Genomic DNA, 16655 nt, shown 5'->3' on the forward strand with positions numbered 1-16655 from the left:
TAAGAATAGATAAATAGATAAAATAAAATAGACCAAACATCCCAGTACTAAAGTGTTTAGTTCCATAAACTTGGAAGAAAAATCTCATTTAAGACACATATGAGTCAAGCTTGCCTATGTTTGGGTTACCATATGGCATGTGAATGAAATCAACTCAAAATTTAATAGTCTTTAGTTATTTATTTTGAGATGAGGTACCTGAGAAGTATGATAGGGGTTACTAGGCTGGATAGAGTGAGAAATGAGGTGAGGAGGAGAATGGGGTTGGAAAGGGAGTTGGGAGATAGGGTTGATGAAAGAGTATTGGGATGGTTTGGACACATGGAAAGAATGAGTGAAGAAAGACTAGTAAAAGAGGTGTGGAAGGCAGAGTTGAAAGGAGTGAATATGAGGGCTCGACCTAGGAAATGGATGGATGGGGTAAAAGGGGCATTGGGAAAGAGGGGAATGTCTGTTGAGGAAGGATGGGAGAGGACAGAAGATAGGGGTGAATGGAGAATGATTGTGTATGGATAATGCCGTGATGCATGAGGTGGAGTGGGTAAGGGATGGGGGGTGAGGGAGTATGTGTGAAAAATAAATTGACACAGCCCAAAGGGATTTCTCCTCATCTCCTTTTCTGCATGATGGGATGGAGAGGGGGTGTTGCCGATTTAATGAAGTGGCCTTGCTGTTGATGTGCTGTGTCTTGCTGCACTGCTTCTGACCCATGGCAGTGGGTGAGATGCAGGGGTGACCCGTCATCCAGGAGGTGCCAAGATAAGAGGGTGGAGGAGAGTGGAGTATGTTAGGGATGGAATGGATGGGAGTGGTTTTTTGGCTACATCCCTTGTAAGGGGGAAAAAGCCTTTGGTGTATGTTTGTATTATTTATCTAATATTATGAAGGGTTTGTAATTGAATAAATAGTGTAAGTGTATTTCAGTTTAAATCACTGCCTTGTGGCCTGTGATATAGTTATAAAAGTGGAATACATTATGTTCGTGATCTAGATTTATTTTTGGGTTGGTACACCTCGTAAGTAAAGGTCTTAATGTATTCATGGTGATTTTGTTTTTATTCTGTGTAGAGAAACAGTGTGTCCTGCATTGTTTTCAGAAGTCCTTTTCATTATAAAACTTTCAGAGTCCTGAAAATGCTGATTATGAGAGAGAAATTCAAAAGCTTCGCACTGCCCTGGAAACTCAGCAGGATGCTGCTTTAGAACGTCTCAATATACGGGAGCAGGAGTGGAAGGGAAAACTGAAGGAGCAGCAAGATAGGGTACATGTTTTGTAGGATTACCACATTCACATTCACTTATTTTTATCTTTAAAGGATAACTGTATGCTTGGGTTTAACAACAAAGGATAAATGGTTAATATTATTAGAAAAAAAATATTACTACCCCCTTCTGTTTCCACCCTCCTCTTCTTTTTCCTCCTCCTCCTCCTCTTCCTCAAAACTGGTAATACAGAAACATCCCCACACCCATACCATACAGACACAAGTCCATCATATTTTCCTGAAAAGGTCTATTGGAGGGTCTGAGGACCATTATTAGTGCATGTTGGGCAAATAGTTTCTGATTAGAGGAACCCAGAGCAGCTGTCAATTGATTGTTTGAAGTTATTGTTTGAATGTTTAAAGTTATTCAATCTGTTATTGATGCAGCTGAGATGGATCTCCACAGAGGGATGATGAAACCTCTTTACCTCAGCAAGGTGGCTTAATTCTGCTTGGTAAGGTTGTATGTATGGTGAGAAGTGCTGCATGTGAAGTTTTTTGATATGTTGAATGAAGTCTGAAAGCAGTGTAGTCAGTGTGATCATAATGATTAGGCGCTAGCATATATCTATATGCAACATTGTTCTACTGCACCTCTGATGTCTGCCATTTTGGAAAGGGATTAGAAACCCATGAAAGTACTTTTGCACCCACTGGGGGCCTTCTGTGTTCTGAGGCAGGAACTGCACTTTTGATAATGTGTGGAGTGGCTGTGTTTTGGTATTCTCATCTGATGTCCTTACTTTCTTTCATGGTCTCGTATGTTGGTGTGGAAAAAATGGGCAACATTATTGAGTTCATTGATCATTTCTGATTGTAGGATTAACTTTTGATTATTGGAATGATTATAGGGTTAACTTTTGATTTAGTTATTGGAATGATTGTAGGATTAACGATATTTAGGTTGAAAATTCTCTTGCCAATCAAAATACAACTTCCTACAGGTTTCATCATTGGAGCAACAAATAGAAGAAATGTATGAAAAAGAAGAAGACCTGAAGCAGAAAATACAAACATTAGAAAATGACAAAGGAAAGCTGGAGGAAAATGTTTCTCAGGCACAAGGTAAAACTTGTTTTTTATACTCTAGTTTTCTCTTGTTAATATAGATGTATGATAATAACCAGTCAAGGTAGATAGATTAGGATATTTGCCTCTGGAAGTTAGTTTGTATTTCTGGACTCTGTAGAATATCATGAAGTAAGCTATTACTAAATTTACTTTACCAAACATGTAGTTTCTTAGTGTGAATCTGATCACTTGAACAGAATGAAGCATGTGTTTGTTACCACCATATAACATATTCTTGGAGTGATAATAGAAGTGGATTCAAAGGTGTTAAGAGAGAATGCAATTATGACTGACATAGGCAAGGATTTGCCTGGGAAGTCACTCATTAGATATCCAAGTAATACTCCTTTTAGTGGTAATAAAGAGAAGATTCCTTTGACAGAATTTGAGTGTGTATATAAGATCGTTATACCCATTGTCTTGAGGTAGCTGTCAGTGACTTTGAGGTTACCTTCAGGAATCTCATGGAGAAAAAATATATTATTGCCTATGTGGCCCTCAGGTGGTTCTGAGTGGGATAGCTGAAAGAGAGAGTAGGTTATTGGTGTGTAGCCCTTGATGTCATTTGAGTTATGAAGGAAACTGGCTACCTTCTTGGGTTCCTCCCAGAAAGCCTCCACCTGAGATATTGTTGTTACATATGTGTGCTGTCATTGCTGAATAGTCTAAACATGCACATGGTCATATGTGAAACACCATGTCAGAGTGGACATATGTCATCTGTTGTGATATGTATGCAGTGCTAAGTGTTGTGTGGTGGCCACAGCAGAGTCTCCATGGTTGAACTCTGGTCTATTGTTTAGCTTTATTTTGAGATTTGTATACTGACAGTTGGGGATAGCCAAGAACCCTATGAGGTTGTAGACTAACCAGAGCTGTGTTTATGAGATCTCTGTGTGTTTATTTGTATTAGTGTGGTTGGTGGTGTAGTGCTTTGTATTGTGTTGTAGTAGTGTTCCAGAATCTGTTTGATGTGCTTATGTGTCAGTGGGTGGTTTCTTATATGGTGTTTTATATATATGTGTATTGCAAAAATAATCACAATAACGCGTGACTAAATAATATTGCAGAAACCACAGGGAAAATCAAGTCGGAATACTAAACGTTTTCGTCTGTTATGACATCCTCAGAGTACAAGAAAGAGAAAATAGAACATAATATTTATACAGAAATTAGAAAACTGGGAAAGGTTATAGCCACATAAAAGCTTCGTACAATATACATACACATTCATATACAAATGGACATACATACATATAACAAGGCTTCCTCCCCCTTACAAGGGAGGTAGCCAAAAAGGAAAAGGCATAAAATCATTCCCACCCATTCCATCCCTGAATACACTCCACACCACTCCACCCTCCCTCCTATCTTAGCACCTCCTGGATGACGGGTCATCCCTGCACCTTGTCCACTGCCCTGGGTCAGAAGCAGTGTCACAAGACAGCACATCCACAGCAAGGCTGCTTCATTAGATCGGTGACTACCCCTCTCCATCCCCCCATTGCATAAAAGGAGAAGACGGGGAGAAATCCCTTCGGGCTGTGTCAAATTTTGCTCACACATACTACCTCACCCCCCATCCCCCCGCCCATTCCACCTCATGCATCACAACATCATCCATATACAACCATTCTCCATTCACCCGTCTTCTGTCCTCTCCCATCCTTCCTCAACAGACATTCCCCTCTTCCCCAAAGCCCCCTTCACCCCATCCATCCACCTCATCCTAGGAATGGAAATTATAATAATAATAATAATAATGATAATAAAACAATAAAGCAGTAAAACATACACATTCATATACAAATGGAACTAATAAAAATAATAAAACAATAAAGAAGCAAAACAAGGGAGCATAATCATGTGGCCGGAACGTCCACAGGACATCTGGCACAATCAGTAGCCATGGTACTGCTTGACTATCCTATTAATTAAGAAAATTGTCTAGTTTAAATAACCCTAAACTCAAATTGATATTGTTATCAAAATTGCTCTTAATAAAACTAGATTCAATGATGTTCCTTTCTAAAACAGAATTGTTTTATTATTATTATTATTATTATTATTATTATTTCCATTTGTATATGAATGTGTATGTATATTGTACGAAGCTTTTATGTGGCTATAACCTTTCCCAGTTTTCTAATTTCTGTATAAATATTATGTTCTATTTTCTCTTTCCTGTACTCTGAGGATGTCGTAATAGACTAAAACGTTTAGTATTCCGACTTTATTTTCCCTGTGGTTTCTGCAATATATGTGTATACGTATATATATATATATATATATATATATATATATATATATATATATATATATATGCTGTGTTGTGTGCTTGCACATTGAGTTATTTGCATGAATGCAAAACTCTGGTCTCCTCATGTTGGTAATCTGTGGGGTATTGTCCGAGTGCAACCAGCAATTGTTTGCATATTTTTTTTGTATAACCTGCCAGTCAATCAGTTATTGGCTTGAGTTTCACAAAATGGAAAATTCTCATACTCACAGTGGCAGGCAATTGTTCTTGGGCCCTTGCACAAATCTCTTGGAGAGGAAACTGTAAACTGTTGTCTATGTTGTGTTAATGTGGGACTGTTTCTCTGTCACTGGCTAAAAGTGGTAGGGAAAGGGGAGCAGTCACCAGTTGTCAGCTCCCCATGTGTAAAAAAGTGTAAGAAATACAATTGAAGTTGATAAAGAAAGACATCTTGGGCCCAGTCCAGAAACCAAGTGTCAGTCCCTGTTGCAGTTGCTCCATAGAAAGGCAAATGTGTAAGACCTTTTGAGATTTGCAAATGTGCAGGACCTACTAATGTAGAGGGCTTATTATATATTAGTTCGTTGGTGTCATAGTCTTGTCCAAAGTGTACATGTGTGATTTACTCTGAGGGTGTTAAAGTATGTGTTACATTTCTATGTAACATGTGGTGTAAGTCTTATGGATGCTTTGTATGTGATGCCAAGTACTGTACTTTAGTTGGTGGGTGTGTATGCATTTACACATGTGCACACACATGGTTTTCTCCTTAGAGATAGTGTTGTGTCATAGAGGTGATAAAGGAAATATTTATGAATGACAGCTGAGAAGAGGGATAACAGAATTAAAAAGTTATGAGTATTCTAATTTGGGTGGGGATTAGTTTCCAAGTGGAAAAGAATGGTGTGTGGTTCTGGTTCATAGGGGTGCCTCCTCCTCCTCCTCCTCTTCCTCCTCCTCCTCTTCCTCCTCCTCCTCCTCCTCTTCATTTTCTTTTATTTTTGTCCAGTATTTCTTCTTTGAGGGCCTTTCCCTGCAAGAGGTGACTAGGCATGAGAAAAGAACAGCTTTATCCCTTTCACATACATACTTAATCCAAGGCTCTTTCCCCCTTACAAGGGAGGTAGCCAAAAAACAAAGGCATAAAATCCACTCTCATCCATTCCATACCCACATACTCCATTCCCATCCACCCCCCTCCCTCCTTATCATGGCTTCTCCTGGATGACGGGTCATCCCTGCCTTTTGCCCACTGCCCTGGGTCAGAAGCAGTGTTGGAAGACACAGCATATCCACAGCAAGGCTGCTTCATTAAATTGGGGACCCCCCTTCTCCATCCTCTCATGCAGAAATGGAGATGGGGAGAAATATCTTTGGGCTGCATCAATTTATTTTTCACACATACTCCTTCACCCCCAATTCCCCCCCCTCCCCCTTATACATCACACCATCATCCATACACAACCATTCTCCATTCACCCCTATCTTCTGTGGAAATGAAATGGGTGGAAGTGAATTTATGCCTATGACTTTGGCTACCTCCTGTGTAAGAGGGAAAAAATCCCTTACTATATATATATGTATGTATTTTAATGAGTGTCCCAGACTGACTCCCATTTTATGACTATATCGTATTTTGGTTGCAGTATATATTGTAGGATTCAGAGGAAAGTATTTCATTCATACAAATGCAGCATAGCTGTATTGTACATGACATATTTATATTGTATGTTCATGTAATAATGAAGTAATTTTTCATAGTACATTTGTCATCCATGCCTGTTAGGGTTTGGGATGTGTTCATAATGAATACCATCCACCCCACAGGGCAAGAATAATGATTGTTGTAGACTCAACTTGCTTCCCCATGGAGTTGACATGATGATTAAGCATACTGGGATTTACCCATACTTAGTGGAATGCAACCAGAAGACAGACTGCAGCCAAGATCAGTGCAGCTGTTGTATGGATGGCTAGCACATAAGGGGTTTTGGTGACATTCCCATAACATGCACTAGGAAGAGTGAAATTCCTCCCTCCGCTTACCCTCATCCCTTCAGTTTTAGGTTGCACTTAAGTGCAACCCCACCTGAAAATAGCAATGTTGCAAAGGGTCTTCAAAACTTGGTTGTAGAATCAAAAGATTCCCTCTCCCAAGTGGTTAGGAACAGCATGGGTTTAGAACAGGTTGGGGTTTTGTGGATCAAATTTTTGTGGTAAGGCAGATATATGAGAAAGCTTTAGGAAAAGGTAAGGATGTTTATTTGGACCTTTATGGATTTGGAAAAGGCTTATGACAGGATAGACAGGAAGAAACTGTGGGAGCTATTGCAGATATATGAGATAGGAGGAAAGCTGTTAAGAGCAGTCAAGGGTTTTTACAAGAGTAGTAGAGCCTGTGTTAAAATTAGAAATGGAGAGAGTGGTTTGAGGTAAAAGCAGGACTTACCCAGGGATGCATTTTGTCTCCTTGGCTGCTCAATTTATATATGAATGGGGTGGTGTGAGAGGTAAATACAAGGGTAATGGGTCAGAGATTGGAGATGGTTAAAGAAAATGGAAAAAAGTGTGAGATAAGCCAGTTGTTGTTTACTGATAACATTGCACTTGTAGCAGGATCAAAGGAGGGATTAAGGAAGTTAGTGACAGAGTTTGACAGAGGACAGAGGAATGACCCGTCATCCAGGAGGAGCCAAGACAAGAGGGTGGGGGTAGATGAATGGGAGTGGAGTACGTGGGGATGGAATGGGTGGGAGTAGAGTTTATGCCTTTGTTTATTGGCTACCTCTCTTGTAAAAGGGAAAAAGCTGATGGCATATGAATGTATATTTGTAAGTGGTTAAAGGCTCCTACAGAACCTCAAGGACTGGAGAGAGTTGATTTTGCTGCTCCAAGCAGTTGTTACCTGGTTGGAGCTTCAGACAGACTCCATCTCAAAGTCTTCATAATTTTAACAAGGATTGTGGCAGAAGCTGAGACCTGGGAGTCTGACCAGGGGTTTGTATGGGACAGGGTTTTTCCTCTCCTGAGGGAGTTACGTATCAATAACAGCAACAGTAATTCTTGTTAACCCATGAAGTAACTATGACATTGCTCAGTGGCATGTTAATTTTTTATCAATTTATTATTATTATTGCTATTATTATTATTTTTTTTTTTTCAACAAAAATTGGAATATACATGATAAATAGTATCTCAGGAATGCTCTTCATTTTTTTTTTTTTTCTTTTTTTTTCTTTTTTTTTCCTATATCCGTAAGTCACTTCTTTTGGGTCAGATTAGAAATCCTATGGCTCATGAAAGGAAGGGCTGTGTAAATGATAACCCTCTACTAAAATTTTATGGTCTGCTAAAGAGTATGTATGCAGTATGTTGTGAAATGGACATTTTAAGTTTTGACATGGGAATAGGGGGTTGTCTTCTGATGTAAACAATTACCAAAAGGCTCCTACTTCTGTGCATCAAGTATAAGTATTCTCCATTTGTATATTTTCAGGAAGAATGAAGGGTAAGTTGAACAAAATTTTTTGCTATTAATCTCAGCCTATCATTCTTTCTAAATTTTCACACATTCCCTAAACTTTATCTGTTCCACTACCCTTTACGGTCTAGCTTTTATGCTTGTTTGCTCTGGTGGTGGTTGTTTTGAATGGCATTGTATTCTATAAGAATGAGTGAAAAGTGATCATGACAGAATAATGAGCCATAAATTCACTAAAGCACAATGCCTATCTCTTCTATTTTCTTCCTATAAACGTCTTATGGTTCTGGTGTAACCAAACTAAATAGTAATGTTTGTGTGCGCATGTACTTGTCTGCATGTACACGCACACAAGTAATTGTACAGAAGCTTGGTGTTTGATTCCTGGTTCTATTTTTGTAGTTCCATATTTTGTATTTTTGTTATGAATTTGGGAACTTTTATGTCTAGAAGTCAGTTGTTTACATGCTCAGTATTTTATTTATCACAAGCCAACAGGAATTTTCTTCACAGTTGTAAATAGAATGATATATGTTATTAACATTAAATAGAATGCACATTCTTAATGTGATGGATAGTTTAGTGTAGCAGTGTTTCTATTATGATGACAAGTATAGTCTTCCAGGTGTAATTTGTTGGTTTACTTGGGTAATGTCACAATCGTGTGCTAATGTTTTGGTATTCCCATGCAAAAGACATTGTCAAAGAATATACCTTTAAATGTATGAAGTTTATCTTAAATGATTCTTGTATTGATATTTCAGTGAATAGGTGAAATATATCTTTTGGTATTGCTTGTAGTTAGAGCACTAACCTTTGTAAAAAGGGCTTTGTTTAATGAAGATCTTAACATGGTTAGAATATGTTAATCTTGAAATAAGCTTATAGATAAAGAGTGGAATGTAGTAACTTATGTGACCAGAATCATTAGGTTATGTTCTGTATGGAGTAAATGAATTGCTGCTTTTAAGGGGAATGTTAGAATAATTGTAAATGTTATGATATTGCCACAATACAGGTTTAGAGGGAAAGGTAATGGAGTTGCAGGACAACTTGGACCAGATGGAAGGACTGAATATTCAGGAGGTGGCAAAGATCAAACACATGGTGAGTAAATAAAGTCATTCATTCTTCACTGGCTTTCAGACACCTTCAACTGCTGCTCCTTCTTCTTCTTCTTTTTCTCCTCCTCCTCCTCCTCCTCCTCCTCCTACTCCTCCTCCTCCCCCCTCTGCTGTCACTCCTACTCCTCCTTGACCTCATCTTCTCTCTTCTTTTCCTCCTTCTTCTGTCTTGAGTGTCTTTCAGCCTGTCTTTAAGATTGCCTTATAGAAAAGGAACTTATGAAATGGCTGCCATAGTAACAAGGTCTGCATACATCAGAAGAGGGAATAGTAGGTAGTAAATATGAGACTGTGAACACTCATTGCCATTCACTACCAGTTTTCTTCTAGATCTATGAATGTTAACTGTTGCTTGATACTGAATATTTTTTCTCTTTCCTTTGTACTAACATTATTCATAAATTGCGACACTGCTTCTGACCCAGGGCAGTGGACAGGATGCAGGGATGACCCGTCATCCAGGAGGTGCCAAGATAAGAGGAAGGGAGGAGGGTGGAGGGGAGTGGAATATATAGGAAATGGAATGGGTGGGAGTGTTTTCTATGCCTTTTTCTTTTTGGCTACCCCCCATGTAAGGGGAAAAAGCCTTTGGTATATGTATGTATGTACTAACATTTTTATTATTGATCTTGATATTAGTTTTTCTTGAAAATTAAGAAATATGTGTTGTCTGTTTCAGTTACTGAACACAAACAGCGAATTAGAAGAGACACAAACAAAATTAAACCAAAAGACAACAGAGTTAGAACTTTTGGAACCAAAATTGAAGAATCTTGCAAATTTGGAAGAGAAGCTACGGTCAATGAGTGAAGAAAAGAACGAATTAGAGGACAAACTGACTGCAATTAAACATAAGCTTTCTTCAACCAACTCAAGGTATAGTTTTTATCATACAAAATATACACACACTAGAGTATAACTGTTTTTAAATAATCATGTGAAAGGGCCATACTTGCCTGGAGCTGTGGCATGAGCAACCTGTTCAGCTGTCCACAGCTGCATGGAGGAACAGCCTTACCCAGTCATCTGTGAATCCTCAAAGCATTTGCTTCCACTCTTCACCCATATCTCTCTCTCTTCTTCTCTTTTGTCTCCATTTGTCCTTCTCCCTGTCTCTTGAGACCAGTAATGGGTATCTTCAAGTGGTACTTCTGTCAAGTTACTGTGAGATAAGTAAACTCCAACTCTCTCAGGACTTGTTTATTGGAAATATAATGCAAGTATAGGTGAACAAAGCCGATGTCTTTATGCAAGAATAATATATGTTACATTTTGGAGCACCGCAAATAATTTGGTTTATGTATTGCATTTTAGACTTTACAGAATACTAATGTTTACAGACATTTACGCATAGATATGAGAGACAAAACAGTATTAGTAATGTAATATTTCCATAACGCAATTTCTAGCGGGGTGACAATATTGATAAAGAAATTGACTTATTGTGCATGAATTCTACAGAAAATCATTAAAGGCATGACCTTGCTACACATATACATATATACATACACCATTTTTTTTTCCAGATTAAGTCATTTGGAAGAAGAGAGGAAGGAAGAGGTGCATCACCTTCAAGAACGTGTCAATATTTTGGAACAGCGGCATTCCCAGACATCAATGCTGGAAACAGACAAAGTACAGGCGCTCATAAAAGAGGTGGGGAACAGGTAGTGCATGATAAACTATATGCTGTCATTGTAAAGGAAAGCAAATTACATTTTTATTGTATGTGTATCATCTTTTTTTTCTTCTTTTTACACACAAGCAACTTGTATAACAACCATACTCACTGTGCCTCCACAGGATAGCTCATAACAATCAAGGAAGCCAACAGACATACTACAAACAACATAAGCCAAAGTCCCATTGCATTACACAAACACATCCAGTTGAATGTAACAGTGAAATGACCACTCAAACCTCAACAACCTACCTCCTGCACCTCATGAAAAGATATACACATTCAAATCTCAAGACCTCAAAACAAATATTTCAAGACCAACTCCCAAAACTCTATTTTCCTCATGGCTCTCCCAGACATCAGCTTTTCTAGGAAATCCCCCCCAAGTCAAACAGAACCATGTTGGCATAACTACATTCAAACCATCACGCAGCATAGAACACAGAATAGGCCTAGCCACAGATTCAAATTGTACCAGATGCAGTCACCACACAGAAGACATCCTATGCTCACTCTCACTCTGCCCAGACAACAACACAATATCTCTTCCTTGAGTGACTTGTGGGTTAATCTGGTGGCTGCTGCTGGTTATCTGGGAACCATGAGTCTCCTACAAGGAGACATAAGGGAACAGATTGATTGGCTATGATTGCTTCATTTGGCCTTTTATAGGATAGTGATGGCCTTTTCCTACTTTTGCTCATTCTTCTTCTTCTTCTTCGAAATTAATTTTTTACTTTTGGCACCATTCATGGGTGGGTACATGCATTCACTGCTTTCCTCCTTTATAAGTAGGAAGAAGCCTGTTGGTATATAGATAGACAACGATATACCTTATTTAGATTTTTGTGTAAAAACTTTCAACTAGATATTGATTGTAATAATTTAACAATTGCAATGACATGGGATGGCCCTTTATTCACAAAGGGACTAGGACAAATGAAAAACAAGTGGGCTGGGAGAGGCTGACCACCTACCTTAAAGGGGGAAGAATCCTTTTTGTGTATAGGTAGATAGGTAGAACATAGTTATCTTTATTTACTCTTCATGATCTTGGCATCATTAGCAAATAGCTTGTTATAGTTTTTGTTCCATCCATTGTGTCATTAATGTAGATGAAGAACATTACTTGTGCCAACACCAACCCCTGCAGTTCTGCTGTAGTTACTTCCCTCCAATCTGACATCCTATCCTTCACAACTATCCCCATTAATCTGTTCTTCAGGAAGTCTTTCATCCACTCCAACAGAATCCCTTTAAATCATCCTATATGATTCAGTAACCATTGCCTCTCAACAGAGCAGTAGACAGGGTACAAATGAACTTTGATCCACAAAAAGGTAATATGGAAAGGACAGTAAATGGGTTCTGGATGGGTGAAGTGTGGGTATGTATTTTGACCCTCCATCCCCACCCTTATAAGGGGACAGGGCCTTTGGATATGGATATATATATATATATATATATATATATATATATATATATATATATATATATATATATATATATATATATATATATATATACACACACAGATATATATATGCAGAAGAAATCACTTGAACATGTGATTCTAATCATGCCAAAAACCACAAAGAAAATAACAGAAATGAGGGAGGATTGTTAAAAGTAATTCATATTTGAATAGAAATATCATAGAGTCCAGTCTGATCAAGGATACATTTGTTAATAATTTGAATTTAAGTCATGGATTGTACAAATTGGATAATTTCATTATGAAGAAAATTGTAGCCCTTACTCTTGGGAATCTGAGTCCATAGGTCACTGGGAGAGATCTACCCTTTGGGTATATATTCTTGTTTCACACACACACACACATACATACCTATAGCTTTTTCCCCCTTACAAGGGATATAGCTAAAAAACAAAGGCATAAAATCCACACCCACCCATTCCATCCCCACATACTCTGCTCCCATTCACCCCCTCCCTCCCTCTTATCTTAGTTCCTCCTGGATGATGGGTCATCCCAGAATATCTCCCACTGCCCTGGGTCAGAAGTAATGCAGCAAGACACAGCACATCCACAGCAAGGCTGTTTCATTTAATTGGTGGCCCCCCCCTCTCTATCCCCTAATGCAGAAAAAGATATGACAGGGGGAAATCCCTTCAGGCTGTGTCAAATTGTCATACACACTTACTCCCTCACCCACTATCCTCCCTTTCAGGCATCACAGCATCATCCATACACAACCAATCTCCACTCACCCCTATCTTCAGTCTTTCTTCATTCCTTCCTCCACAGACATTCCCCTCTTTCCCAATGCCCCTTTAAATCCATCCATCTCAGCCTTGGTCACCTCCACATGTTCAGTCCTTCCACCTCTGCCTTTTACTAATCTTTCTTCACTCATTCTTTCCATGTGCCCAAACCATCCCAGCACTCTTTCATTATCCCTATCTCCCAACCCCTTTTCCACCCCCGCTCTCCTCCTCACCTCCGCATTTCCTACTCTATCCAACCTAGTAACCCCTACCATACTTCTCAGACATTCATCTCAAACACATTCAAACTCCTCCTTTCTTCCTCTCTTATGTTCCATGTTTCTGCCCCATACAGTGCTGTCAGCACAATCACCCCTTCATACAATCTCCTCTTAGCATCCATTCCCAAATGTCTATTTCTCATTACTTTTCTAAATCCTCCAAGGTATTTACTTGCTTCTCTCATTCTATATTCTACCTCCACCTCTATTCCTCCTTTTCCCACCACATTCGCACTCAAGTATCTAAAGCTATCCACTTCCTCCAGTCTCTCTCCCTTAATACTCCCTTCCAATTTGCTGCCACATTCTCCCCTTGTACATCTCATTATCTTACTTTTACCTATATTTATCTTCAACATACATATACCAAAGGCTTTTTTCCCCCCCTTATAAGGGAGGTAGCCAAAAAACAAAGGCATAAAAACCACTCCCACCCACTCCGTCCATAACATACTCCACTCTCTTCCACTATCTTTCCTCCTTATCTTGGCACCTCCTGGATGACAGGTCATCCCTGCATCTCGCCCACAGCCCTGGGTCAGAAGCAGTGTTGCAAGACACAGCAAGGCCGCTTCATTAAATTGGCGACCCCTCCGTCCCCTCATGCAGAAAAGAAGACCGGGAGAAATCCCTTCAGGCTGCATCAATTTATTTCTCACACACACTCCCTCACACACACACACACCCCTGTCCCCTACCCACTCCACCTCATGCATCACAGCATCATCCATACACAACCATTCTCCATTCACCTGTATCTTCTCTCCTCTCCCATCCTTCCTCAACAGACATTCCCCTCTTTCTCAAAGCCCCTTTTACTCCATCCATCCATCTCATCCTAGGTCGATCCCTCATGTTCACTCCTTCCACCTCTGCCTTCCACACCTCTTTTACTAGTCTTTCTTCACTCATTCTTTCCATGTGTCCAAACCATCCCAATACTCTTTCATCAACCCTATCTCCCAACTCCCTTTCCACCTCTGTTCTCCTCCTCACCTCCTCATTTCTCACTCTTTAACATACAAAAGTTAATATATGGCATAAGTATTTAGATTTTCAGATGTGAAAAAAAAGCAAGGATAGCAACTTACCTGTGAGGAATGTTGTACAATAATTAATGTTTTTCAATAGCGTGAAACGGTTGAACATAAGCTTGAAGAGGCAAGGCAGCAGCTAAACAACATCAAGGGTTCATGGAGTGAAAAGATCACTGCACTTGAAAATCAAATACAGAATTTGAATGCAAAGATTGCAGAAGACCAGGTGAGTTACAGGAAGATTTTTTTTTTTTTTTTTTCCCTAAGTTAATGATATTCATTGCATTAAATGATTGGTGTGAAGATTGAATTACAAGGTGGAATAACCTTGTCAAAAAAAGAATCTGACTCATTCTTTGTATGAAGGTGGACTTTGGTAAATTAGAAGAAAGCCGGGAAAATCTTGACCAGCAATTGAGGGAACTCAGAAAAGAACGTGATGAAGTAGCAGACCAGAAAAGTAGGACAGAAAAAGCCTTGAATGTGGAATTATCTCAAGCCAAAGAAGATATAGAGACGCTGAAGTGGCAGTTGCAAACTTCGAAAAAGGAATTTGAGGAAGAAGTTATAGAGTTGAAATCTCAAATTGTAAGTTTCTTAGAAAAATAACAAATATAGTTTCTCTGAATGATATACCTTGTTGATATTGCCGTCATAAAACATCATTGTTAAGCTCTTAACCCTCATGTAACCCCTGTGCCACAGATCTTAGTCCAACTTATTTAGATTTATTTTATTCAGTTGAGGAAACATTATCATCATGTAGGAGTTGAGGCTGTCTCATTTAACTTTTCTACTATGGTGATGCAATGTGCAGATTTGATTTTTTGTAATGCCAGTTGTTCTTAGCTTTGGAACCATCACTATAACAAAGACATTAGTAGTGTGTATGCATGGGAAATGTTGAAATTTACTAACAGAGAAGATAGTAATGTGTAATAATATGATACTAATGTCTTTCAGGAAGCGGAAAAGGAACAACAATGTAAGCTTCAGGTAGATTTAGATGCTCTTCAGGATGAGAGAAGAAGTCTTGAAGAAGCCAACAGTCAGTTCACAACAGAAATCTCAGATTTGAAAGAAAAGTTGAAAACAGCTGAGGCAGAACTATTACAGTCTAGAAATTCAGTTATCTCTATGGAAGAACTCATTTCACAAGAAAGAACTTGTAAAAATCAGTTGGAAATAAACAAAAAAGACCTCACAGATAAACTAGAAACTATATCAAGTGAAAAAAATAAGCTTTCAAAAAATCTAGATGAATATTTTGATAAAGTCAGTGCCTTGGAAGATAAAAATAAAGCTTTAGAAGAAGATGCTCAGAAAAAATGTATAGAAATAGAGACTCAGAATTCAAAGATTGTAGAACTTGAAGTGGAATTAGAAAATTTGAACAAAAAATTGGTTGATATGGAAGAGGATTTTGAAGTTAAGGTTGAGGAATCAGAATTAGTGCAAAGTTTACGTGGAAATGTTCAAGTTTTACAAGAGCAGCTCAATGAAAAGAATCAGGTAAGGCTACTAATACTATAGCACTATGGAAGAAGGCATTGAATGCAAGAGGAATGTCTGTTGACCAAGGAAGAAAGAGTAGAAAGTGAAAAAATAGAGATAATGGGGCATAGTTTTGAATTGATGAACCTATGACATTCTTGTCTGCTCTGTTCTCTCTCTCTTTCTCTCTCACGCTCACTCTCACTCTCACTCTCTCACTCAAGTGGATGGGAGGGACAGTATCTCAGTGTTTTGCTTTTGACCCAGACAATGTGGCAAGGGGCAGAAATGACCCTTCATCTATGAAGCGCTAAGATGAGAGGGGGTAATGAATGAGTTTTGGATGAATATAGGCAGAGTATAGAGAGGGTGTATATTTTGACTTGGCCACTCCCTCATATAAGGGGAAAAGGCCCTTTGCTATCAGTTAATCAATCCGTTGCCTCAGGTCTCTTTTGCAGAAGACCTGCCTTTCAAGACAGACCACCAAACTCAGTACTTCATCAGTTATCCCCGTAGACAAGCCTCATAGAAAAGAGCACTTGCACATCTGATAAGAACTATACTGGTATGCTTGCATTTAGGACACCATCCAGCATTGAAACAGTACCAACACAGAATATGCCTAGCTGCAGATTCTGGCTGCTCCAGATGCAACCACCATACAAGAGGACACACAACACTTCATACTACAATGCCCTACACTAACAGCCCCTAGACAACACAATATATCAT

The 16655-nt window shown here is 38.9% G+C and overlaps 1 protein-coding gene across 2 annotated transcripts in view; it reads left to right on the top strand.

Annotated features, from left to right (window-relative positions):
- Nucleotides 1-16655, top strand: part of LOC143021679 (golgin subfamily A member 1-like) — a 47639-nt gene that overhangs the window by 8476 nt on the left and 22508 nt on the right. For both annotated transcript variants that reach the window (XM_076179299.1, XM_076179300.1), the window contains exons 4-11: nucleotides 1125-1262; nucleotides 2210-2330; nucleotides 9096-9184; nucleotides 9881-10077; nucleotides 10728-10857; nucleotides 14521-14652; nucleotides 14793-15014; nucleotides 15390-15938. In XM_076179299.1, the coding sequence (XP_076035414.1) occupies nucleotides 1125-1262; nucleotides 2210-2330; nucleotides 9096-9184; nucleotides 9881-10077; nucleotides 10728-10857; nucleotides 14521-14652; nucleotides 14793-15014; nucleotides 15390-15938 (1578 nt within the window). The remainder of the gene's footprint in view (nucleotides 1-1124; nucleotides 1263-2209; nucleotides 2331-9095; nucleotides 9185-9880; nucleotides 10078-10727; nucleotides 10858-14520; nucleotides 14653-14792; nucleotides 15015-15389; nucleotides 15939-16655) is intronic.

The sequence above is a fragment of the Oratosquilla oratoria genome, chromosome 42 (assembly GCF_046742065.1).
Source record: "Oratosquilla oratoria isolate Oo_2021 chromosome 42, ASM4674206v1, whole genome shotgun sequence".
NCBI classification, from domain to species: Eukaryota; Metazoa; Arthropoda; class Malacostraca; order Stomatopoda; family Squillidae; genus Oratosquilla; species Oratosquilla oratoria.